Consider the following 27,993-nt stretch of genomic DNA (forward strand, 5'->3'; position numbering starts at 1 on the left):
GACCCAGGTGAACCGCGATATTACGGTATGGGTGACATTAAACTTTTAATTTAATATGTGGCTATAATGAATGCACGCATGTATTGGGCGATAGCATGACTGCTTGGGACCCAGCAGGGGATGAGTTCTGCGCTCCACAACCATGCAACAACCAATCAGAATTGTACTGACTTTCCCAAGAGCCAATCAGCGCTCTGAATGCAGACGCTGGAGATTCATGTGAGGAGAAACGAAACTTTCCCTGTTGCAGCACGATCATGGCGAGTCAACCAGAAACGGAGAAAAGAAAATTTGAAGAGGCACCGTCATCTTACAAATCAGCTGTATGGGAACATTTTGGGTTCAGTGTGGAGTATGATGACAAAGGGAAAAAGATCGTCAGCAAGCAAAGCACGGTGTGCAGGCATTGCTTTCCTACGATCGCCTACTCCACAGGTACATCCAACATGTTGAGCCACTTGCCCCGTCATCACCCGGCTGTAACTCTTAAGTGGCAGCACGGTTTGTCGCCGAAAACACAACCATCCATTGCTGCAGCATTTCAGCAACAATATGCTTATAATTCCGAAAAACACAAGGCAATAACCAACTCAATGGACGTCTTCATAGGGAAAGACATGCAGCCCTATTCAGTAGTTTTAGGCACGGGATTCCGTCTCATGATAAAGACCATTGACATTGATCCTCGTTTTAATATCCCTTCCCGCACGCATTTCAGCAGCAAAATAATTCCAGAACTGTACGAAGTGACTAGGAGAGAGAAGGTTTGTTCTGTTGTTCTTTAAGGGTGTATTTATAACAGTTAAGTATTTTCTAGGGTTTAAGTGTGTGAATGTGAATGACAATGTTTGTTGTTTGAGTTTATTGAATAATGTCAATGTTTACATTTCACATTACTTTACAGTATACTGCACTTTACTATATTTAATATTGCCTGTTTTTGACAGAAGGCCAGAATAGTGTTCCTTGTTTAAAATACATTTTGTGATTTTACTTAATATGTGCCCTTTTTACATTTAATTGCATCTTGCATTGTCTCTGCAAGTGTGAGTAGAAGCACCTTGTTGACTTGAAATAGAAAAGACAAATATAACCTAATGCGTGTTAGCGGCAGGATAATATTGATATATCGAAACCGAACCGTAACCGTGGCCCAAAAACCGTGATACAAACCGAACCGTGGCCACACTGTACCGTTGCATCCCTAGCATTCACTATGCTAAAGCAAGGGTGGCATCTACCAGTAATGATGAGCCATGCAGTTCCACTCAACGTAAAAGGAACCAGAATATCAGAGTGAATAAAGAAATGACACAATGGAATTCCAGTGGAATTTTAAATTAAAATTTTCTACACACCACATTGGAATACCATTGATGACATTCCCTTTGAGGGAAAATATTTGTTAAGGGTTACAGGTACGTTATAAAAACAAAATCCACAAGCTGTGGTAACCGGCACTTAGAAGCCTGTGTATTTTGGTTATTTGTTTACTAGCTGGAGTGGTTGGTGGCCACTTCACAGACTTCTCCCACATCTGAGACAGAGGTTTGAGATATTGCCACAATACACAAACTCACTGGCACAGAAAATAGAGCCTTCACATCACTCTAGGTCCAATGTTCAGTCAGGTATGAAAGAGGTCACAGTCCTGATGATGCAGGAACTACCATCGCTGGGCACTCCCACAGCCTCAGGTCTCCCCCACAGCCTCAAGTCTCCCGATGGAAGACTCACCCACAGGCTCTAGCACCCAGTCTGACATCCTGGTTCCACAGGGAAGAAAGGCCTGGGTCTCAGTGGGCTGAGAGTCCTGTCCGCCACACAGGGAGATGATCTCAGCCTTCCAGGAGTCAGGAGTAGAGAAACAAGAGGAGCTCTGCAGAGCAAATAAATGGTGCTCTTGATGGTCAGATTTACTTCCTGTCTCTATCAGAACACATTATCCCCTGATCTTCCACTGAGCTCCCTCCCATAAACATCAAGTAAAGCTACAGTCAGAAATCGCGTAGTAATAGCGCATCACACAGTATGTGACTTCAGATCTTTTGGATCAGTTCCAAGCCGGTCCTTCATAACACTACAAAGACACTGGAGCTTGCTAGTGCACCTCTCAAAGTAGCACACCTGGCTAGATGTCCTTTTAACGCATTTTTGTTATAATTCCTCCCTCACATTATTCTTGAGTGCAGGCAGATTTCACAGTTATCCCAAGCCATTAGTTACACAGGATCTCATACACAGCCAACTGAGCAAATGGCTTAGAGAGCAGACAGGCAGACCACACATCTGTCTTTAAGGAGACCTCACCACAGAGCCTCCAAACCCCAGGACTCAAAGGTCAGAGGTCATAAGACACTTGTAGAGTACCATGTCTGGCGCAGGAAACTGCTCTGGTGACTTTGGAGGTGCTAATTGACCATAAGCTCTTGGAGATGAAGCAATTAGGCTACTAGGACTAGGCACTGTTGGGAAAAGGGGCATGGTTCTTTTAACCACCAGGGAATGGGGTCACAAGGGAGTTCATAACTGCCTGGAGCATATTGAGCCTGCAAGGCTCTTTTATTGATTCGGTAACTGAAGATTTTTCCCCCTTTCCACAAGAACAAAAAATAAAAATTGGCAAACACTATGAAGTATGCAGAAAACATACTTGAGGGAAATGGACTTAATTAAAAACCTGACCAGCATATTTCACTAGAGGTGTTTATTCAATCTTCCACCAGAAAATGGAGGTCCCCATCCAAGACTATCAATCTTCTCCTCAAAAAGGTTGTGGTTTTTGAACGGCCTCCCGCTCTCTGTTGGCTAGGGAGTAGTTCTCTTCCCTCACCGTCCGTACGTTTTAAAAGTCACAGACTGAGTGGCAGTCTGACTGTCTCCTCCAGCATTATGACAAACGTTCCATTGACATCACTGACTTCCCCATCTTTCATCTCAGTCCAGCGTGCTTCACTCTCGGTCTGGTTTGGTCTAACCAACTAACAAACTGTTGGTCATGTGTTGGCATCAACAATAGTCAGCACTGGTAATGTGCTAATGGTAGACTTATTGCCCCGACAAAAGAGCAGTCAAAGCATAGATTACTTCCCAGTTTTTTGAGAGCTTGCCACCAACAACAACACAAGGCTCTTTCAGATCCCGCCACATCTGTTTCTCCCATACAGAGACGCAATATGGGGTGGACGGAAAAGAGGATCACAAGGAGTACAGTTTCTCCACGGTGGATGACCTTTCATAAAAGGTGAGAGCTCTTTTCAATCTCCAGAGACGCTCAAATGACACACCACTGTATGGCAAAAGAAGACTCATTTCCAGCGCCCCTAGAATAAGCACACACAATGCAGTGTGAAAGATACCAGAGCGAGATAAGAGACTTAAGTTTGAGCCGGGGCTCAGGAACTTTCCACTTGGCCCAGTGTGCGCTCCTTCCTCCCGGCCAACTCTGCATTCTTCCATCCCTCCTGCCACTTATCTCCACGGCCATCTCGCCACTGATTCCCTCCTCTTCCTCTTTCTTTTCCGGCTCCGACCGAAATGCCATTAATGCCCATCGATAGAACTCAACCCAAGAACCAAAAGAGTGGCATTCGATTACAATCAGAAAAAACTAAAAGGAAAGCAAATAAAACAACAGCAGAGGAAAATGTGAAAGGATAAAAAAAAAAAAAAAAACTGGGCAGTCTGTCGCGCAGAGCCCCCTTGGGTCTGAGGTTATTATGGACTTATTATGCGAGAAATGGCAGCCGAACAGCGGTGCAGAGCAATTAGAGACTGCTGAGGGAGAGGGGGGAGCAAGAACAACAGCGACCCCCACCCCCCCAGCCCCCCATTCCTCCAACACTGCCTCCTCACTGTTTCCAAGATGGAGGTGCTGGTAAGGAAACACATAAACAGCCCCATCTCCGTTCGCAGTCAGCCATGGCAGATAGAGGGACAGTCAATGAACGGTGCTCTACGGACAGACTGGAATCTTATTCTGTTTCCTTGCATCTGCTTTCCTCTGAGTCAGGCTACACATCCCTATTTCCCCGGTCTCATTCCTGCTCCACCCATTCTGAGCTGGAGTTTCAAAGTAGCTCTCGACAGTGTCGATTATAAATGGTTTATTTGTCCATTTGTAGTCATAACAGAGCAGGTCTCCACTAATACATAGGGTTCACTTTAGTTTTTTTGTGAGCTACTGGTCATTCTACCTTCAGTGCTACTGTATACTGTAGACTGTTCTTGTGTGAAAAGAGGACATTTTTTCTTTACTGTGGCATTCAAAACAAAATCATAGTGAGAAACTCAGCTTGCAGCCACAATGACAGTACCCCCAGTATTATGTACTAAATGGCCTTCCTCTATTCACTTTGTGTAATGTGTTCCTGAGGCAGCAATTTGTCTAGGGTCACAACCCACTAGACCTTTGTTTCCTTGCCTCCAAAGATAAAACACAGAGGGGGGATCAGCTTAGGTTGCCAGGGAAAGAGGGGGGGTTCAGTTCTGAGTGCTGTCTATGCCGGAGGTGCCTCTGTGTTTTCATCTGCCCTTTAAAAGGTAACTCAACCTTCCGCTTGCCCCGCCCACAGGAGAAAGTATCCATCTGGAGGTATCTCGGTGCCCACACTTCCATTGTGCTCAGAGGTCATTACAGCACTCTGTTGAGAGCGCCACAATAGGGCCTGAAAGGGCGCTGTAAATCTAGCTTGGTGTGAGCCCTCACCTTTGCCATGGCTAAGTGTCCACAAAGCCCTGCTGAGGAAGCTCTTGCGTAGCCCCACTTCCAGCCAAAGGTGGTCCTCTGGAGCAGGTGTCTGTCCACATTCCTGACATAATCTCTAATCAAATATCCTACTAGCATGTACGACCAGCTGGTAGCAGAATGGCCCTCAAATGTTTTACACTACGTTGTCCAGCCGTTCGTTCAATAACATGGAAGACTCCAGGCAACAGCCAATCAGTACTCCACCATGTCAACTTTTTGTCCCAAGAATTTCCACGCTGGAAGTTTTTTGTCACCATGCCCTTTCAGGTATACAGCTCAATATGTCCAATCACAGGCTCTGCCTTGCTTTCCACTTAGCCTTTTTATCAGTACAAACTGTCTGTTGACAAAATGACGAAAGAAAGGTCTCTCTCTCTCTCTCTCTCTCTGTCTGAGAACTGACCGCAAGCCAAACTTGCCAAGACAAGACCCCCCGCACCCCCCTCCCCCCACGGCACAGCAGATAACACAGGTCTCATCTCCAGGCACCTCGGCTTGAAATTGAAGCTGCCCCGAGGCCACAGCCAAGAGATATATGATGAGCCGGCCTCAGCGCAGTTTTCATCAGATCAGTGACACTTCGATGACAGCCACCTTTTAGCCCTGCGCAGAGGACTCCAGCAGCTGTATCCAAGCTGCTAGAGCAAACCACAGAAAGAGAGAGAGAGAAAGACAGAGAGAGCGAGAAAGAGAGAGACAGAGAGAGAGATAGAGAGAGAGCAAGAGAGAAAGAGAGAGAGAGCAAGCAAGAGAGAAAGAGCCTTTCTCTCACACTAGTGCTATTCTGCCTCTGCAGTTTACTTTTCACCCTCAGCAGAAGAGGGGGGGTTGCAGGGTTTTGGCAAGGGCCTTAATTGATTTATTAGGAGAACCCCTTTTCAACCCACATCCCCCCCCCCCCCAAACACACACACACAGCCTTCTTTCTAGTGTGTGTCCTTGTAAGGTAACACCAGCCAAGTCACTAGAGTCTTGCTCACTAGAGTCCCCTGATACCATGTAGCACCCATCGGTTTTAGCCCACCACTCCTTTAGTCTCTTTCACAGGCAGAGAGGAAAACCTACATGCAAAATGCCACAGAATGCTACCGCAGTGCCGTCATCCCACAAAACTTTGGTGACCTTTCCACCAAGCCAAAGTAATACTGGAAAAATACTGGTGTGCAATGAAATGGCTTGTGAACCAAACAGTTTATGGGTTTGGGGAGGTCATTGATGTTGAAGTGACATAAGTGAAGACCGCAACTAACGTTGGTCATGGCTGAAAACTTGACATACTTGCATGAAACCAAACACTTAACAAACTACTTGTTTAATTGCAACTTAAACAAAGTAGAGAATGGAAATGATAGCTCATAGTGTAAGCCTGAGGAAACAGAGCAACTAAACAAACTTCTATGCTATAGGACTATATATTGCCTTGGAGTTTATGGCTTCAACAGATGCATATTAATAGCACAGAAATATACAGCATGATCATGACTGAACCTCACAGCAGAAGAGGATCTTTATTGCAGAGCAAATGTCCCTTTTACTTTTGGCGCAGTAGCCTATAGATTAACTCTACAGCAGTTATTGTAACTCCACAACTGTGATAGAAATGCCAAAAAATTCAAAATAAAATCCAGGGTTATAGGAGTCTTTTAGTTGAGCAAACCCAGATTCACAACAGTGGAGAGAGCAAGAGAGTGGGTGGAGGGTGGAGGTTCGGGGTAAGGGGCCTGAGGCTGAGTGATGATGCTCTGCCAGATCTGACTAAAATGAGTAAGGACTCTTTATTTCTGACAGGGATGAGCTGCACCTGCCTACACATAACTAGTTCTCCTCCTCTGTAGGCTCAGCACAAGCACGTGCAAGCGTACGCTCGCACACACACACACACACACACACACAAACACACACACAGAGGAAGTGGGCCACTTAATACCTGCAGCCCCACTCACACTGGCTTGGCTTTCAGCAGGCTAACATCATGCAGCAATTAAGGCTCCTCAAGGCACACCCACCCACACGCTCTCCACACACACACACACACACACACACACACACACCCTACAGAGAAACACATCCATGTAGCGGCCTCACACTCCTCTTCAAAGGTTGCCTCACAGCAGGGTGTCTCTCATTGGATACATGGAGACAAACTTTTTGCTCTTCCCTCAAATTTCTCTTGACGGGAAGAGGATTTTTTTTGCAGAGGATGGACATTTTAATTCAAACCAATTTTCAGCTATGAATTTTAGACTTATGTAATGTAATATGTGTATGATATAGGTACATTTCAATGTCAAGGTGAAACTGGCAGAAAAAAAAACATTATTCATTTAAACGAGAATATTTTTATTTTTTTTTTAAATCAGAAGCCAATAGTTTTAAAATGGGATCATTACTACAGTCCTCCACAAAATGGTTTTATTATCATTAGATTTCACTCATGTGTCAATCAGACTCTAGATAACATAGCAATAGAGAGGGAATATAACTAAATAAGATAACAGGAGAAAGTAGCACTGCTGTGAAAATATAACAAAATGTTTAAAAATCCTTATTACGTATTTAAACAGAGAAAAGGGGCCCACCCAACAAAAAACCTGCTCCATTTGGACATCATTAAAATGGCTGTATGTGAAAAATCCCTCTGCCAGGTGCATTGTTTGACAGGCTGCACACAATAGGCTCGTTGAGCTGTTCTCACTGCAGTACTGGGTTTTTTTCTCTCCCCCTCCTACATTTTTTTCGTAAGGCCTTGAGCTGTCTTAATGAACTTCCCAGTCATTCCGAGGACAGAATGCGCCACTCCGGCCTCTGACAAAGACCCACAGCACAGGAAGAGGCCAGCGTCTCAGAGGGAGAGACTGGTACCACAGCCTGCGAGCCACACCAAGTGTGCTCATCCACCCAACACTACATAAACCCCAGGCAATTAATCACAAGCTATGTGCATGTGTTGCTTGTACATTTCATTCTGTCTGACTCTCTATCTCTCGCTTTCTCTCTCTCTCTCTCTCTCTCTCTCTCTCTCTCTGTCCTTCTCCTTCTTTCTCTGTCTCTCTCACCCAAACACACATACAGTTTCATGCATGATTGCAGTCTTTCTTTGTTTCACACAACATGTATAATGTCAAGCTTAGACATATTGACTAGATACTATGAAAAACAGGCTTAGTCTCTGTGAGTGTACTTGTAAAAATACTCTTACGAATGCCATTTGTATTGTGGGCAGACAAGTATGGTATGCTAGAGCTTGCTAAAGGAGGCTGAGTTGGTGCAGCTGAACAAAATGGTTACCCACGAAGACGGGCAAATACAACCCCGATGCCAGCTGCCTGCTCTGTTTGTGTCCGGGGTCTCCCCTATCTCAAATGAAACATGAACACGGCCAACTGCCATGCAGATATGAACCAAATTCTCCAACATCCAACGATTATCAGTGTATTACTTTCAAAGATACACTTTGATATGAGATCAAAGATTTTATTGAAATAGCTGTTCTATAAATGGCCTCGTTTGTTGCCTGTATGCACAAATTACGGGGGGAAAAATACAGGCAGACTATTTGTTATGACTCTGAGAGGTGAGGTCACTGCAGCCCTTGGATAAATGAGGTATTCTATTATAGTGTGGGATTGACCCCACCCCTTTTATAGTCCATTATTCTCTCATCAATGACAGTGAACTGGTTTCATTCAATTCCTTAGACGTTTTTTTTTCTAATAATATATGAGCTGGCTACATCAGGGTGATTAGCTATTAAATGCCATGCTTACCTTACTCTCCCGTCACAAAAGGTATGCATTTTGGCCTTTAATATTCAACACCACATTTACCGCTACAACAAAAATGATATCCGTTGATTCAGGGAACAATGTGAATTTAAAATGTTCCTATTAAAAATCCTATTATTCTCATTCTTCTACCAATAACATTTACCAGGGTCTCAACCAGTCAAAATAAAATCTTACAATACGGAAGGGATGATTGAAAAGGAAAATGGTCTGTTTCCCATCTGTTCTCATTTACAGGCTGTATCAGTAGCCGTGGCCTATTAATGGTCTGATATTCCTTTACGATTCTCACACATAGGCCTACTATTTGTGATGACATCTAAATGACAATGCTTTTACTAAATCATTATTTTTCTTTAAATGTACTACATTTTCTATGGATATCTGGTAGGTACAATGCAGTGGCGTTTTCTGCTATTCCTACTGGAAAGCTAAAGCTTAAAGAAGCAAAAGATTTTTAACAGTAGTTATTGATGGGGCTTCATATGTAAACAATGAAAATAAGGTGAGAGGAAATTGGTGATTAACCACAAAATGTATAAATCAAAGCCTCCAACATCTACATATTACAGCAAAATGTATTATTAGAAAGTTAGCAAGATTGTTAAAAGTAGCCTAATAATAAAATGAAAATGAAATTACTAAATTGCACACAAGGTCGAGACATAGTAGGTTGTAAAATGCTTTTAAAGAATGAAAACTAAAAAAGGCAGTATCATACATTGATAGGACTAATGGTAGCCTAAATATAAAGCCCTTGACAAAGCTGTTTAATCTGGATTTACTTTATGATAAAGAGCATAGTCTGGCCGATTGCTTTGCAGTTTCAAATCCCGCAATGAGTGGATCTTTTGAACAGCATATAGACCAGTAGGCTGTAAGCCTGTTAAACACTATAGCAGAAAATGGGTCAGCTGTAGTTTTTCATAGGACCGTTTAGCGATTGTGTTTCAAGAGGACTACTGTTTTGCAAACTACATAAAATGGAAAAAAAGACACCTGTGTAATCTTAGGATATGCAAAATGTCAAGGTTAAGCGCATTCGTTTAATAAGATAATGTGAAGGATTTTCATGCTGCCCCGGGTTCATTACTTTACATTGTCAGGTGGTAGATGACCTATCGCAGTTAACATTTAAAAAATAGTAATAATAAAAGTCCAAATAGCCTGGGCAATTAGCGTCTTACCTTTTTGTGTCGGTCTTTAAAAGGCAACGCCAGCCATTGCATCTCTTGTAAGAAGTCCTGCCAGTGTTTCTGGTCCTGATCTGACGAGATGAAGACGATTTCCAATTTGTCTTTATGTTCTGACGTTTTCTTAAACTTACTGTAAAACTCACACAGGCTGGCGTTGAACTGCTTACAAGGGCCGTTTAAACTGCAACCGAAGTACAGCCCGACCAGGGACAGCTTGCTGCCCAGCGCTTGCACATCTACCTCGGCTTTCTCACTGTTGACGAGCCGCTCTCCGAGTAGATTCACCAGAAACTCCGACATCGCAGCTCACGCCTTGAAACACACCCAAAATACACGCCGTTCTATAGTCCAAATTACGATGAAAATGAAGAAATCAGGGGGGCATTAAATAACAACACGCCGTCGTTCTCCTCCTTCGCCCCTTTGAAGAGCACCAAAAGCGTGGAGTGGGCTATCTGCACGAGAGAAACCGCCGCCTCCACTGTGACTGGTGTTGAGGAATGCTCTCTCCAGTTATAGCATAGTCCTCAGCAGTTGAATCCGCTGCCTCCCAGCAGCAACACCCAACACTTGAATGACACCTAGTTACAAAATGGTGATATTGCATCTCAGAACTTGAAAATTGGGATTTCAAACTAGAACATCATCTGAAAAAAAAAAAAAAATCGTAATTCAACCCTCAATAAAAAATCTAACATATATCAATTTAAAAAAAAATCGAATCTAATAATATCAAGTGCGTGGTGAACACGGAACCGACTGATTTATTGCCCTTTCGTTCTAAAACTAGCACTGAAAAAACCACATGCAGAAAGCTTTGAATAAGATACTTTTATCGAAACAACAGGCTCCATTGTTGATATGCTTTTTAATGATTTGTATATAGGCCTGGTCTTACTACTTGCATTAGAAACTGCTACGCCATGTCTATTTTATATTTGACCATGTTGCTAAATGGCCTGCCCTGCAGATGAATACTTTAAATCATGAAAAAAATCGCAATGTAAATATGCCCAGTCTACTCGTTTGCCGTGATATGGGCGCTTCGGCCATGCGGGAAAGCATATACTGCCATCTACTGTTCAATATGAAAATTGCTAAATACAGTGCCACTTGAAAGTATGTGAACCCCTTGAGCAATAACAGTTTTCTGTTGTTTTACCATGATTTTCATTTTTTTCATCACCAATTTTCCATAGATGAAATGTCAGGTTTATGTTTATCATTTGCATGTACTTGTTTAGAGGGAATTGTTTGAGTAGCCAAAAAATACATGAAACATGGAATTAGTGTACTTTCAAAAGTAAGTGAACCCCCAGCTGGATTGGATAAGTCAAGCAGGTAACAGATTCGGTGAAACATATTTGGGTGCTTAATTAGTCAATTAAGCAAACCGATCAACTGAGACATCCTTAGGGAAAGGTTTGGGCAACACAGATTAAAAGAGAGAGGAAACCAAACTACTGTAGTGCCAAGGTGTACCCACACAGATCAACCATGCCGAGAGGAAACGAGATATCCGAGAACATCAGGAAGAAGGTACTGACAGCCCATCAGTCTTGGGAAAGCTATAAGACCATCTCCAAAAGATTCCAGCTCAATCCATCCATCCGAGACCAATAATTTAGAAATGGAGGGCATTCAACATGACCGCATCTTTGCCTTGAAGTGGACGCCGATCAAGACCATCACCAAGAAGCACCAGAACAAGAATAAATCAGGTAAAAGTCAACCCACACATCACCTCTAAAGAGTTTCGGACCTATCTGCCAGCATCTGGGGTAAATGTACATGGGTCTACAATCAGACGAAAATTGTTGGTTTTGATCGTGACCAAATTATTCTATCTCGGACTCATCTGTCCAAAGAAGGGACTTCCAGAAGGCCTTTGGTTTATCCAAGTGCTCTCTGGCAAAGTTGAAACGGGCAGTTTTGTTCTTTCTTGAGAGCAGAGGCTTCCTTCTAGCAACCCGATCATGAACGTCATGTCTATTCAATTTCCGTCTAATTGTAGACCCATGTACATTTACCCCAGATGCTGCCAGAGAGGTCCGAAACTCTTTTGAGGTGATGTGTGGGTTGACTTTTACCTGATTTATTCTTGTTCTGGTGCTTCTTGGTGATGGTCTTGATGGGCGTCCACTTCTAGGCAGAGATGCGGTCATGTTGAATGCCCTCCATTTCTAAATTATTGGTCTTGGATGGATGGATGGAGCTGGAATCTTTTGGAGATGGTCTTATAGCTTTCCCAAGACTGATGGGCTGTCAGTACCTTCTTCCTGATGTTCTCGGATATCTTGTTTCCTCTCGGCATGGTTGATCTGTGTGGGTACACCTTGGCACTACAGTAGTTTGGTTGGTTTCCTCTCTCTTTTAATCTGTGTTGCCCAAACCTTTCCCTAAGGATGTCTCAGTTGCTCGTTTTGCTTAATTGACTAATTAAGCACCCAAATATGTTTCACCGAATCTGTTACCTGCTTGACTTATCCAATCCAGCTGGGGGTTCACTTACTTTTGAAAATACACTAATTCCAAGTTTTATGTAGTTTTTTGGCTACTCAAACATTTCCCTCTAAACAAGTACATGCAAATGATAAACATAAACCTGACATTTCATCTATGGAAAATTGGTGATGAAAAAAATGAAAAATCATGGTAAAACAACAGAAAACTCTTATTGCTCAAGGGGTTCACATACTTTCAAGTGGCACTGACTATATGGTGAAAGCCAATCTGCATTCTACTGTATGTCCTAGGCGACTGTGTAGTCAAACCCAGGAAATATAATTTTCCATGTAAGATACAGTGTGTAGGTCTTGCATAATTGCATGAAGTTTAAAAACAGTACTGACAGCAACATTCCCTCTGAAAAATAAATATATTCTAACAGTTTATGTAGCAAGAAACTCAACCTGTTGATTTTGGTTTTTAGTCTTTTAATTGAATCATATCCAATATGACATTTTAACAGGCACCTGTTCAATTATAAGGACACAATCAAGTCACCAAGTACAGTCTATACATGTATTATTTACGTACAAAAACAATTGCAATGCAGAATGAAATATCCTATGGAAATTAACATAGTGCTATCTGGCATTATATTTTAAACTACAAAACATTATATGAAAGGCAATTATAGTGAACTGAATCTCAAACATGTTTTATCAAACATGCATACACAAATGTACTTTAATCTTCAGTGAACATCATCCGCACCAAATCTTGTTTGAAACACTCCTCCTCGACAAGTTTCTGGGGCTTAAATGGAAACAGACAAAGTAAGTCAACTTCAAGACGTGCAATTCACGGCCCACAGGCATACATCATTCAGCACCAAGTAACATGGTAGGGAACATGGTCGACCATCTGCTATCTGTAGGCTGAGCCTAAGTTACTGCAAAAACACACCTGTGCATAGAAAGTAAGAGATAAGATTAAAAATAATACCTATTTGTTAATGACTCCTGGTATTCATATTTCATTAGACCAACTCCAGTTAATCTGATGTCTATGAGGAATCTCCAATAGCCCATTTATAGCCTATTCAAGATACTGTTGTTGGCTGAATTGTTACGTCTGCATTTTAGGAGGAAGTGTAGACTACAGTGTATAAGTCATCCGCCTGTGTACAACTTCCAAAAACATATTTTGATCCTTACAGTTCCATATCGTAGCAATGTGGGAACACCAGTCAGCTTCAAGGTCTTCTTGAATTCATTGTTGGGGTTCTTCCAGCTTAAAGAATGGGGTAAAACCAGAAACAGTCGTTTAAAAAGAGCTCACTTACCTAAAAAGAGCTACAAATCTATTGCGAATAAAAGATACATATAACTTACTAGGGTCTTTCTCCGACTTGGCAATAGATAAAGACAGAACCTTCCGGCAGGTGAGACATCTCCCCTCTGACAATAGGCTCAGCTAAAGAGAAATTTCCAGTGATTACCAAGGATAAGTCGGCATACCATCTTCAAAATGTGATCATGGATATGTGATTGAGTAAAGGTGAACGTTGTTAGTTACAACTAATGATTAACCTGTGGCAATAATAGAAAAGGGAAACTTGAGAAAATAGGTTAGATTTGAGGCATCACGACTAAGGAGGTCCAAATTTTGTTATGACAATGTGCAAGTCACCCAAAAAAAGATTGCTGCATTTATGTCACAAATGCGATTTAATGCTACTGCTTACCTTTTACACAATCCGGGCACCAACTCATTCCTTGGTCGTCTTTATTACCGGAGAAATAGGCGAATATGTCTTTCCCCTTCCTCTCCGATACAGCTTTGCAAAATTCTTCATACCCACGAACTTTGACTTCTTCGTAATTTGTCATAATGTTACTTACAACACACTAACGGGAAAGAGAGTTGTGTTTTTCAGCGAACGTAGATAGACGTTGGCGGTTTACAGTGACAAGAAGTGGGATGATTTTTGATTGTGTCAGCTTTAATACATCTCTGCCCTGGTGAAGTGTGCTACCATATGGTGCAAGAATGCTGTGAAGCTGGCTGCATTATATGAATACACTTCCTGATAGATTAAAAGGAATTAAAAGTCCTTCGATACAGGTTTAGCTACAGTATAAACTAAACTATATCTATGGTCGTGCATTACGTTTGTGTCCTTCATTATGTATTCATTATCTTAGATTTATTCAATATGCTGTTTAATAAAAAAAAACTACATACAATGTCTTGGTATATTATGAATGAATATTATGTACATGTACTCATCCACTCATTTTTGGCCGTAGGTGGTATCCGTACTCACACTTGGTCATATGGGCTGTGGATGGTTGTCGGCGTGAGTTTGGAATGTGATTTCCCCAATTTTAGTTTGTTTTAATGTAGCCTACTCGTTACAATGATTATTATGGACACAAATACCATATAAAAACGATCTTGAAGCAGGGTTGTCTGCCTTTGTCTTCAGGAACTACTAAACGGTTCCTGCCAGAAATGTTCTGTTCCGATGACGATTAATTATGCCTGTCTTGTATGGTAAAATGATTCAATTACCCTTGTCTTCTGGATGGTTATTTTTGATGTTCTCTATGTTGTGAAATGGTCTGTCAATGTAACGATGTTCTGAAGTAGTATTTGCACATATAGCCATGGGCTTAGTAGTTAAATGAATACGCCTAATCTAATCAGAAAAAAGGGAATGGGGGTTATCTCTTTTGTGTTTGTACACCCTGGCAAGATTCAGTCTCATTATATCAGTAGGGATGAGTTCAGAGCAGCATGAAAAAAATCCATTAATGAACAGCAAGGAAGTTGGAGAGGTAGGCCTACTCTGGCCTGGGCAGGTGGCCTCCCTGTGAGAAAGCTGAACTCCTGCTGTGAAGAAACTAGTGCCGCAGATGTGAAGGCTGTTGGCCCCACCAGGAGGTGGAAAAACAGACTTGCTCCTAGAAACCTCAGACGAGCTTATCAAATTAATGTATTCTCAAGTTATCGAACTGCGATGCGCACATCATCTGCGTCAACGGCAGTACTCTGAGATCCTAATGCACTCTGGAATAAGGACTGATACCATAAAGTGAAGTTCTGCTTCCCAACACGTAACTGCAGATTATCTCTAGAGCGTGCTTTTTAAGTCAGTCCCTATAGTACACCACACGCACACAGCCTATCAAGAAAAACATATTGGATCGTTGTCATCTTCAATGTACATCTACGACTCTATGAACTGTTGAATTAGGCTTTTTACGAAAAATGATTGATTCCACTTTTACAAAGATAACTTCAATTAAATTCAATTCAGAAGGCAAAGAAGGAGAGAATCAGAGGCAAGCCAATGGTTTCAAAAGCCTACATGCTGGTTATGTACATGATATACACATCATTGATGATTCCATGACACATAAAATAAGGTAGATACATGTATACATGATCCATACAGAATTACTATGAAAATGGGGGGGTCATCCCAAAGGCAAGGGAAGAAAGAGAACAGCCAAAGAGAACAATAAGTAATATGGCCACATCATCAGTATCAATGACATTATGATAGAGAGGGGTGAATAGGTAGGAGAAAAGGGAGTGGTTGCCCGGTATGATCATTTTTTGACTTTCGCTACGGGTTGGATAATGGACATCTGTTAACGTGTGTGAACAAATATCATCAGGCTAATATCACATTAGTATTATACCTGCATCGATTCATTTAGTCCAAACTGTTATTTCAGGTTTCGTTTAAAAGGTTACTACTCATCAAATATCCAAACATATTAGCCAGCTATCTCTCTAGGAAGACATTATTATCATAAGTATACGCACATTATGATCAGATTATGTTTACTGTTGTGAAATATATTGTTTTCTGTTGGTTCTGAAGAGTATTTTCTTTATGATCCTGCAGGGAGAACTTAATGAAGTTGTGTGGAAATGGAATTCAGACAAGCCCAGAATGTGTCTTTCAGTCCTAATGTGTACAGACCCTCAGATGTTTGGTGCAGAGGACAGACAGAAACAGAGTTACCAAGAAGAGGTGGATCTATCTATTTAAGGAGGAGTGTACACCTAAGGGTCAAAGACCTTGTGCTGAAACCATGTTTAAGCTATCTGTTCTACTGATGCATGTGATGAAACTGTGTTTGAGTGATATATATTACTGAAGTAGGAAAATAGATGGACTCTCCAAAAGATGCATCTAATGCTGCTGAACTATACACATGGCTAAGAACGGAGATACAGCAAGGTGAGGTCAAGGGCAAGGCTGCTCATAGAGGACTCAGTATTAGAGCATTTTGCATCTGTTTGGATTGGTATTAAATATCTGTCTCCCTCTCTCACATGTCTTTCCATGTGATCTTTAAACTATGGAGAGAAAAATGTCTCAAAATGATTTGTAAATGCACATATATTGATTCCACAAATATGCAGCAATAAAAAACATGTTTTTTGTTTGTACATTTCATCACTGTTGTTAAACTCATCACACATCCCAAGGACGTATACTATTTTTGAAGCTTATCTCACACATTTTGGCAGAACCAAATGTATCTCATTGAAGTGATAAAAGTTGAGGTCGCTTTAGTTAAAACATATTTTTAATAATCCTAAACTTTAACCATGTCCATATGTGTAGTGTTCTCCATGATTGGTTTGGGGAAAACACACCATGGTGGCACCATGCATTAAGACAAGCATGTTTAGTGTCTTTTGTGCCAGGGTCCCCCTGATTAAGCACAAGACCACCAGGGAGATCATGGAGGAGAAGGGCCAGTAGGTGGAGTTCAGGCAGAGGTACCCCTACAAATCCATTGCCAGGTTTGACACTAACTCCATTAATGAGCCGCAAGGAAGTTGGAGAGGTAGGCCTACTCTGGGCAGGTGGCCTCCCTGTGAGAAAGCTGAACTCCTGCTGTGAAGAAACTAGTGCCGCAGATGTGAAGGCTGTTGGCCCCACCAGGAGGTGGAAAAACAGACCTGCTCCTTAGAAACCTCAGACGAGCTCATATAAACAACAAAATAATTATTACCTGTGAGCTTGCAGACTTCAGTGAGATGGTTTAAAGCAGGCCTATTCAGACTAAGGCGCTGCCCCATGAGCCTAAATGCCTTGGACTATGTAAAAATCAATTCAATAAAGAACAACATGAACCAGTCCATAATATGTAGCTTTACGTACAAGCCCAAGCAAAGTTAAAAATGCCAATTATTATTATCATCGCACTGTGTAAATCTGTTTACCAGCCTAATAGTCAATGCAAGTTTAACCAATAGGGGGCGCCAAATGAGTGTCAACAGCCTATGAATGAATTACTTATCCACTCACCATATACATTTAAAATCAGATTCTGAAGAAAAAATAGCAAGTTCAAAGCCAGTGACACAGCCTCTGCAACACACTCCTCTGTTCCTGCTCCAGTTCCAGTCCTGGTTCCTGCTCCGGCACCAAATGCTACTCCAGTCCGTTCATCCTCCCCAGTGTTTAGTATTTCCCTCCATGTAAACATGTCTCATACTCTGATCTCACCTGTAACCAATGCATTGACTGGTTTTCGATTTTAGCCCTGGACTTTTCCTTTGTCTTTGTGTGATATTGTTTGTGTATAGCCAGAACATATGTACTGTGTTCTCTGAGTCCTGAGTTCTTTTGCCTTGTTTGCCCATCGTGGCCTTTTGTAGATAATTGGACAGATGTTATTAAGGAAATCCATGAGATGGAGAGACCAACCGTTCTACTGCGACTGAGAAACAACTTATATATCGAAAGATGGACAAAATGGAATCTGTATGTGTTTGTAGGGTTGTGATTGATGGTTGACATTGAGATAATTAGTGTGCTTGCCCGAAGGGAAGCACAGTATTGTTGTTGTCAAGCTTTCTTTATTCTCCCCGTTTTTTGTAACGCTAACTCCTCCTTGTCCGTTCGAGGTACAGACGCCGTTCAAACACCGAAACGTCCGGCCCGATCCGGTGCAACCTGCTATGACTTTTCTTGGCGGTACTCCTTGCCACTCCTTTTTTATTCCTCTTTTTTCATCCCCTTTTGCCCCCATAGACTTGCATGGCAGAACTGTGGGGCATTATGACATCATAATAGGCTCCTTAAACTGGCTTGCACCTGTGCTTCACTGACACCTGCGCCAAGGAACCTATTCTCTCTGTTCCTCTCCATTCAACTGTATAACTAGGAATATTAAGAGACACCTTCCATACCAGGGCTCTACAGTGCGAGTATTTCACTCGCATAAATAGGTACGTGCGAACTTGAAAAACTTGTATTCCCACTACCGTAACGTTAGCTATCCTAGCTGTGTTAAGCAGTGCTATCCTAGCAGCTGTAATATCTGAGTACGGGGCTAAAGGCTAACTAACACTACGTAACGGGAGTTCAACTGGCAGTTTCAGCTAGCCGTAACGGGGGTCATTTTCCTTAATTCAAGTTGTGAAGTAAACCTGTGAAGTAATTCATGAATTTAGTTGTGTGAATATAGTGAGCTAAGGCTTGTATTCCTACTACGGTAACGTGAGCTATCCTAGCTGTACGGGGCTATGCAAAAGTAGCTTATACTGAAAGAATGGTTAACTTGTTAGCTCACCAGTTTATTTTGTAAAATGTGGTTGGAGAGGATTAAGCGTGACCGATAGCGTGAGTTAACATTAACCCGTGTCCTGGAAGTAATGATTCATGAGAGACCTTGAATCATTAGGTTAACTGAAAAACGTTTGAGGATGTACCTGGACACAGCGTAGCTGTTGTAGTGTGCTCAGTTTTCGAAAACTAGACTGAAACTAAGAAGGATAACTATGACTAAATGTGACTAAAATAGCTGCCAAAATGAACACTGAGATAGGGGACCCCTTAATCTGCAATTCATGGTTGCTAGCTCTAATCAGATGTACTAACTAGGCTTATAAGAGAAGACTAACTTTTTATGCCATCGAACACCAATAACTAGAACTTATTTGACAGACTTATTTGACATACACGTGCTCTCTAGCTATACAGTAAGGCCCAATCCCATTTCTAATCTCTACCCCTACCCTTACCCCTACCCCTTTGCCTTCGCTTTTTCAAACGGAGGGGTAGCCGAAGGGGTTGAAACGCTAGCCCTTCGAATTGGGATAGCACTTCAACAATTACGTACGTCATCAGTACGCTGCGTCAGCTGTTACGTTACCGGAGAGCGACAGCTGTCACTCACCAGACATAAACAAACATGGCGCCTGCAGCTGTTATTTACACAATGCAACATTTCATCAAACAAGTTTTAAAATCATGAATTACAAAGAAAATACTTTAATTTGTGTGATGCTTTCCCTGCTGTTTCCGACATTTTTAAATTGACTCCCGCGATGTTTGTTCTTTAATGATCACGGGTTCGCAATGCATTGAGGGAAATCAGTCTACCCCTCCGTTTGAAGTGTGCCCTCGGAAAATCTCCGTTTGGAGGGGTAGAAAGCGCTTCCCCTTCCCCTACCCCTCTGTCTTAATGTGAATTGGGATAGCACTACCCCTACACGTGAACGCGCAAAACGGAGGGGAAGGGGAAAGACGAAGGGGTAGAAATGGGATTCAGCCTAAAAGTGTTGCTTACGTTAGATACTAGACCTACAGTCTAACTCTAACTGCATTAAGTCTAACATATAGGCCTATCTTACAATAAACTTTAAGTAAAGCTGGCTATGTAACCGCATTCATTCCAATATTGTTGCAGAGATGTTTCCTTTTACCAAGATAACAATTTCAACAATTCACTTAGCTCAGTAAGTCAGTATAACGAAACTCTGGAACTATTATGACCAAATGTAACACACTAGACCCTTTCACAATAAACAAGCAAACAAAAACAGAACAACAAAGATACCCTCATATGTCTAAATGTCAGTGGAGCCTAAATATAATGGTTGAGCTTGGTTGCTTGCTAAAATATATTGGAAGAAGGCCCCACTACACTGATTGAGTAGATGTAAATACATGTTAATTCATAGGCACTTGTTCTCTCTGTCATGGCCGCAACAGAGCAAGCACACTCTCGCAGTTCGTTCACGAAACGCATTCTAGTTTACCATTTAATTGTCCTTCCAACTGTTGCATATTGTGTAAAATCTTACAAATGAATGTTGTAACACATATCACATTAATATGTTTGACAAAATGGATGTTGTTCTGCCGAACAACTGGCTTAGGCGTGTACTGTTGTTTAGTACCATTGTTTTTTAAAAACTTGAAAGTGTGCTCTCTATGAGCCAATCACCACAGGTTGTCCAGTAAGAACAGAGGGATACCAAATTTAAAAAAGGATTTGTTTATGCACACACACACACACACACACACACACACACACACACACACACACTCATCACGTTCAAAAGTAATTATTCCTGTGAACCATGACCTTTGAACCTTGTAAACCGTGAATAGCATTGTTACTTTGAACCTTAGCATTGTTACCTGTAAACCTTGAACGTTGTTAACCTTTGTTTGCTCCCATGGACGTCTTGTCACCTTCTTTGCACGTGGACCCCATGCGCAGCCCATGGAACACAGATTTGTGGTTGCACAGCTGGACACCGCTGGGAACAGCAAGCTTCTGAACATGCAGGTAACACCAGTCTACATGTCTAGAGATTCAGTCCTTAAAGCACACACACACACACACCGAGTTTAGTTTTAATAAGGACTGTTTTAATAAAGTAAGCCTTTGAGGAAATTAATTGATTCCACTTTTACTAACATTCATTCAAGGAAAGGGAGGAAAAAAGGTGAAGAGAGAATCAGAGGCAAGCCAGTGGATTTATACACATAAGTGGATAGCCTGCATAGCTTGCATCTGCATTTTATGCAGATAATGCAGATGCAAGCTATGCAGATATTTCTCCATACCCTCAAGATAATATGGAAAGACATGTGAGAGAGGAAGAGGGAAATGTAATACAAAGCCAAACCGATGCAAATACTCAAATACTGAGTCCTCTATGGCCTGCCTTGCCCTTGACATCGCCTTGTGGGATGTGATGTCACATAATAGCTTTACCGATAAAGCGAAACATATTCCATTGGTTGAGTTTGTTGACCCTTTGATGACACCGCAACCTCACACTACGGTTAAAAGTACAAATAAAAGAGGCTTGTCGTGATCGAATTAAAAGTTCAATAGCCTATCGAATATTCAGCGAATGTCAATTCAGTCCCATTGCGGAGCATGGCTGAGTCAACTTCTGAGAAAATATTTAACATTGCGTTCGATTATAAAACTGAAAAGTATGTCATTGTGAAAAAACATAAAGTTGGCATATTATACAGAGTTATTCAGCTGTGTATCATCGGATACCTAATCGGGTAAGCACATACCCGCAGTAGACATACCTGCAGCGGTGATAGATAGTCGACGTTTGTGTTTAACATCTGTTTTTTTTTCCTTTGGTCAAATAATAACACAGAGGTCCGCGCCGTCACCGAGCGCGCTAATTTACAGAACAAATAGCCTACTTTTACATTAATTTTCCACCACTTGTAAGTCATGTGCTCCATTCATATCAATGTGAATCAATCAATAATAGCCTACAACTTTAACTGTTATCTGTTTTTGTTTCATTTCGCAACTTGTGAACTCTATAATCCACGAAGTATGCTTAGTATTACGCCATCCTCAATTAAAGAAAATTGATCATGATAAATAAAATCGTCGAACTGTGGTAAATAAGGTAATAAGGTCAAATGGCGCATCGGAAAGTTGCAAAATTGCCAACTTTTATTTGGAAAATCAGCTGTCACTCGGCTATTAACAGAACAATACATTTCAAACACGGTGACAGTATTCACAACTAATTTGTCCTTCATTCTACCAAATATGATGAAACGGCATATGGTTTTGCACCCGTGAGGCAAGCGTTAGTAGAGTTTTTGTTCGGTTATCTGGCGCGGACCTCTATATCCATTTAACAGTAGGCTATAGCTATTTCTTGTAGGAGTTGCACTTATTTGTATCGGAGGGAGAAGGTAATGGTTGTTCTCACTCAAAAATGTGGGGTTTGTTTCAACTGATGAACGGACAAACTAATAACGGATAACTTACTTACTTTTTCGTAAAATTAAGTGATCTTTCTTGGTGATATGAAATTAACTTTGTCGTTGTTGATTTATACATTTTCCCACTTTTATCTTTTGCCTAGGTGGGTTTTTGTCGTGAATAAGGGCTATCAAGCAACAGAAGAGTCCATACAGAGCTCTGTAATCACCAAAGTGAAGGGAGTTGTACTAATCAATTCCAGCGACACGGGACTCAGTTTGTGGGGACCGGAGGACTATGTAATTCCACCGAATGTGAGTCCAGACATATGGCAATAATATAGTTGTGTATTATTATGTTTGTGTGAAATTCGAATGTTATTCAAACTTGCCTGCTGTATCTTATCATAACATTTTGTATCTCTGAATGGTATCACAGGCCTACATTGAAACATATTACACTGTTGTAGACAGATATTTTCTCCATTTTTGTCTTTGCAGGGTGATGCAAATTTTTTCATCACAACCAATGTCACACAAATACCCAATCAGACATTGGGCATCTGTGCAGAAGTAAGTGCCTCTCCTACAGTGTTTACAAGCAGACCTATTCATATTCCCTGTATCCCTGAATTTTGGTAATGACATTTTTATTAAATTCTAAAATGTGTGAAACACTTATTCACATGAAACATAATCTATCTTTACAACAACATGGTTATGACTTAACATGAGTCAAAACCATGTTGTTGTAATGAAGCCTAGATTGTGTTCCATGTGAATTAGTCACTGTACCTGAAGCATTATTTTTTAGGAGGGATATGTCAAGCATGTCTGTTCACATTCTGACTCAGAAATATCATCTGACAAACTGAATTTAAATTTAACAACAACTTGAAAGGTGCAATGTGTAGGATTAAGTGGCATCTAGCGTTGAATTTGCAGACTACCACCAATTGAATTCCCCTCCCTCTTTTTTCCAAGCATGGAGGATAATGTACAGTGTCTGTCAGTTGCCAGTAGCTGCTTCCAAAATGATGTCATCCCCTACAACCACATCGAGTAGCCATCATATGTACAGTGATGAGGTTAGATAAATATTTCAAAACTGTAGGTTGGTATTTAGTCTGTTAAACTGTAGGTCCTTCCGTGGACTGTAAATTGTGAAGTTTGGTTATGTTAGTTGTTGGCTGTCATGAGCTCCAAAGCTCTTTTGTTTAATGATAGACTTTTATTGGCATTCATTTTCAGTTGCTGTGGTCTCAGCTACCAGGTCTTCTGGGTCCAAATAACAAAGATAAATTCTAGTTTTGGGGCATACATTTATACATTTAAAATACAATATAAATTTACCATCCTGGTGGCGATTCGATATTTTGTATCATTGACACAGGGAGTTTGATACAAAATATTGAATTTACAAAATATACAAAATATTGAATTTAGCCACAAAATATCGAATTTAGCCATGTTCTTGCTAAAGCGATCAAACAACAAATTGCGTTTAGATTGGTAGGCTAAATGAGGTGAAGTTGAGGTCAGAGGGACATTGCTGGAGGACTTGAATCGAGTCCGGTGGAAACTTGTTATCGATGGCCTATGCTCCACTATGAAGTCAGAAGGCGAAGAAGAAGAAGGCTAAATGACCTGTCCAGCAGAAAACAGGGAACTTCCACATCACATTCACATCCTAAATTTCCCTCGGGATTAATAAAGTATCCATCTATCTATCTATCTATATATCTATCTATCTATCTATCTATCTATCTATCTATCTATCTATCTATCTATCTATCTATCTATCTATCTATCTATAACTCTGAAAACATTTGTCCCTTATCAGCGATTCCCATCAGGGAAAGGCCACACTTATATGTTTATCATTATCTTATGACATTGCTTGTCCTGATTCCGGATAAATCCTACACACTGCACCTTTAACATTAATAGCCCTTGCAAGGGGCGTTCTCTGAAAAATGAAAACATATTTAATGTCCACTGGGGTAGTCACTAAACAAACATCATTATGTGCCAGTGGTGGCCACCTTTCCCAGTGATTTCATACCATAGTGAGGACTGTAACATGCCAAACTGAGGCATAGTGGTGTAAGATTTAAATGCAGATCTACATGTGTGTCTCCTCTGCTATGCGTCTGAGCCACTTTAAGCTCTTCAACAGCAGTCACACACTAACCTTTACACCTCATATGGCTAACAAGTAAATCCCTGGCTGACTCAACTCTATCTGCTTTCATCCTTTCACTATTTTGTTTAGAATACTGCCCCACAGGTTAAAATAGCTTCATGTTTGTTATCCTTTTAGAGCCATAGGATTCCAGATGGCCGCTGTCGTGACGATGATGAATGCCAACAAGGAGAGTCAGTTAGAGCTGGTCATGGTATGACTAAGGAAGCACCATATTAGGAGAGTGTAATTAGGCTATTCAGTCGTAATAAACAAGCCAAGTCATCATGGGGTGCTAACAGGAAAAATAGATTTCTATTCTTCTTAAATAAACAAGAAATGAGTGATATACCTTTAAGGAAGGTTTATTTGGCTGGATGTGGTGGGGTGTTGTATCGTTTGTTGTATTTTGCTCAATTTCCAGCTGATAATTGATAACAGTAAATGTGAAAAAGCATACTATTATCAACAGAATCATGGTCTGCTTTGATGAAAGTGTAATTTTTTTATTTACATGTGCTTTATATTCTTTAGGAATAAAGACTGGCCGGTGCTTGAATAAGGACAAAAATGGGACATGTGAAATACATGGCTGGTGTCCAGGTGAAGAGAGTCAGAAATCCCAGTGAGACACTATTTTACTACAGTTACACATACTTTCACTGAGAACTTATAAATGTGGAAATATACATCATTGAACGTTTTTCTTTGTAAATTAAGAAATAAATGGTCTGTAGACCAATTCACCAAGAGCTTCCATCAAACATTTCTGTTTACATTCATTATTTACTGTTGTAAATTCATGTCCATGAATAGGTGAATGCTATGGCTTGTGTCAGAAACATGTAAAAGTGTTTGGAGTGTAAAACTGTTTGTGGAAAAATCATCAATTTCTTCATGTCAGTGTGCTAGGGAAAGTTGAAAACTTTACCATCTATATCAAGAACTACATCAGATTTCCAAGATTCAGCTTCTCAAAGTAAGTAAAAGGTCAGTTTTGGGGAAATAATTGAGTAATGTGATCTTGTTGGTGGCATGATGCAAAGGTTCAGAGCTAACCTCTCGAATGAGGTTATGGCGCTCATTTTAATCCTTCATTGATTCCAGATCAAATGTCCGTGAGACACAGGACATGACTTATTTACCGACGTGCAACTACGATGAGTCGGATCATCCTTACTGTCCCATCTTCCGCTTAGGAGATATTATTAACAAAACTGGACACAGGTTTCAGGACATGGCTCAAGCAGTGAGTACAGTATTTGTATCAGTTTGACTAGTGATATATGCACTGATAAAGTCCTGAGTACAGGTGGAAGGTAAAGAAGACTAACATGATTGTCTATGACCTGATAACTTGATGATTTGACTTAGTGACTTAGTTTCTTAATTTCTTTTAAATTGTGTAAATTCGTTTCCACGTCATATTGTTTACTAGCAAAGTTGTGTAAATATATTTTGGGCGTAGTTGTGAGCAGGACTCAAATCGCACAACTCAGAGACAGGGGTAAGGAATAATCAAAATTGTTTACTAGCAAAGTTCGGTACACAGAAAGACAGTCCAAAGGCAGGCAAACAAATCCAACAAGGATAAGGCGATGACAGGGTTCGGTGTGGGTCAGGACGGGGTTCAGTACACAGGTAGGCGTTTGAAAATCAGGCAGATTATCCAATAGGAAGAGGCAAAAGCAGGCTTCGTTAGTCAGACAGTGTCAGGGCCGTTGAGGCCAGATAAAGGTAGCAAACTTAAAAGCAGACTCAGGAACAGATGGACGATTTAGTTGTTCTTTTAATATGAATATGAGGACAAAACAGTCAGGCACGACACCCAGTTGGCAACAGAAGAGTAAAAAATATCCCAAAAAATAACAGCAGAGGGACAGGCAAAAATCCAAGGTCACTAGTCAGGCAAAGGTCAATTCATAGGCAGACAGAGTTAGGCACAGCAAAGGTACAGGCAGAGAGATCGGTACACAGGTAGGCAAGGAGAATACTGGCAGCAGTACAAAGGGACTTCGGTCGACAGCAAAAATTCAGTAACAGCAAAACAGCCAGAATCCGGAAATTGACGGGACAATGTGGTGACGACTGTCAATCCTGGTGCAGTTTAAAAGCTGTGGTTGACAAGGAGAGTGGAGTCAGGTGTGGTGGAGCAGGCACCAGTGATTGGATGCCTTGCTTGTCAGTCAGCCAGGAGACAGGCCAGAGGGAAAACCTGTCACGGAGCACACAGAACCACACTGATATGCCAGATCACTGATTAGGGAGGGAGTGTACCAGGCCGGACTGTGACAGGCAGAGGTCGGCAACACTAGGAAATCAAATCAGGCGGGGCAGACAATCAACAAAGTCGCGGCACACACAAGGGCAGGGCATGATGTATCTCCAGCCACACACTTTTGTGTAATATCAGAACACAACATCAGAGCCTCTCTTTTCTGTGCCACTAACCAAGGCAGTTGTATGTCCTCTCAGGGTGCAGCGATTGGGATCCTGATCAACTGGAACTGCAATCTGGACATCGACTGGTCCCAGTGCCAGCCCAAATACAGCTTCATCCGTCTGGACGCGAACACCACCGTCAACTCTATCACTACCTTCAATTTCAGGTAGAGCCTCTTGCCTGACCCGTGGCATTCAGACCGTTAGCAGTGTTTGTCTCCATTCAGCAGAACTGACATCACCTTATGTCATGCACATTGTACATCTCCAGATATGCCCGCTATTACAAAAATGCTACCGGACATGACTACAGGACTTTATTTAAGGTGTATGGAATTCGTTTCCACGTCATGGTTCATGGAAAGGTATGACAGAAATACTTTTTGTTTTTCTGGTGTAGAGCAGGGAACACTGATGCAAATGTATTTCACTGGTGTACTTGTTTCCATAGGCAGGGAAGTTCAGTATCATCAACACCATAGTTAACATTGGATCAGGACTTGCTCTACTGGGTGCTGTAAGTATGAAATCATGATGTCACTGTTGACATTTTCAGGATGCCAGATGTAATTTGGCTGAATAACCAGTAGAGGTCAGTACTCACTACCCTCACAGTTTAGCCCTCATAATGCTCTCTGTACTTAGTGTGGATACTGTGATTATGCCTAACAATGATATTAACATGTGCACATCACTTTTTTTCTTTAGGGGAGTTTCCTCTGTAACATGTTATTGCTTTACTATATGAGAAATAGAGACGAAGACAGGAACAAAATGTATGTCTCCATAAAGGCTGGCTCCTCCAGGTACTTTTTCTAACCACAATCATACAATAGAACTGAATATACGTCTGAATATCCGTGAGAAAGTAAATATCCTGTGCTTGTCCTAGAAATAATACCCGTACACGAGATAAAGCTCAAGAGGAAGAATCAGATGAACAGCAACAACTGAGGCTACAGAAAGACTCCTCAAAGGACCGGGAGGCTTCAGCCTGACTAACAGGAATCAATGCAACATGGCTGCTTTACGCTTCTCAAAGACTTAGTATTGTAGCTGCAATGTGATAGTGTGGTGGAAAACATGTGAATGAAAACTCAATAATCTGTATGTGAAGACAATCAACAATAAGGGAAGGGCCAAGGAAGATTTAGGCCCAATCCCAT

General features: G+C 41.3%; 3 protein-coding genes across 3 annotated transcripts in view; 1 reads left to right on the plus strand and 2 right to left on the minus strand.

Moving 5' to 3' along the window:
- nxn (nucleoredoxin) overlaps positions 1-10,199 on the minus strand; it is a 52,168-nt gene extending 41,969 nt beyond the window's left edge. The window contains exon 1 of the mRNA XM_080844735.1: positions 9,723-10,199. Within this exon, the coding sequence (XP_080700861.1) occupies positions 9,723-10,031 (309 nt within the window). The 5' untranslated portion in view covers positions 10,032-10,199. The remainder of the gene's footprint in view (positions 1-9,722) is intronic.
- A 2,458-nt stretch (positions 10,200-12,657) lies between these two features.
- txndc17 (thioredoxin domain containing 17) lies at positions 12,658-14,186 on the minus strand. The gene is made up of 4 exons (XM_080845413.1): positions 13,924-14,186; positions 13,571-13,652; positions 13,394-13,469; positions 12,658-12,992 (listed from the first exon to the last, which is right to left on the minus strand). Exons 1-4 carry the CDS (start codon positions 14,066-14,068, stop codon positions 12,924-12,926), a joined length of 372 nt encoding a protein of 123 aa, XP_080701539.1. The 5' UTR covers positions 14,069-14,186; the 3' UTR covers positions 12,658-12,923.
- A 7,208-nt stretch (positions 14,187-21,394) lies between these two features.
- LOC308370594 (P2X purinoceptor 5-like) lies at positions 21,395-27,825 on the plus strand (the record flags this gene model as incomplete). Its single annotated transcript, XM_080845273.1, has 12 exons — positions 21,395-21,531; positions 22,365-22,515; positions 22,702-22,773; positions 24,524-24,599; positions 24,920-25,010; positions 25,290-25,364; positions 25,493-25,634; positions 26,861-26,994; positions 27,099-27,192; positions 27,279-27,344; positions 27,536-27,633; positions 27,720-27,825. The coding sequence occupies 12 exons, from the start codon at positions 21,395-21,397 to the stop codon at positions 27,823-27,825; spliced, it is 1,242 nt and encodes a 413-aa protein (XP_080701399.1).
- Between the last annotated feature and the right edge of the window lie 168 nt (positions 27,826-27,993).

The sequence above is a fragment of the Sprattus sprattus genome (assembly GCF_963457725.1).
Source record: "Sprattus sprattus genome assembly, chromosome: 9".
Taxonomy (NCBI): domain Eukaryota; kingdom Metazoa; phylum Chordata; class Actinopteri; order Clupeiformes; family Clupeidae; genus Sprattus; species Sprattus sprattus.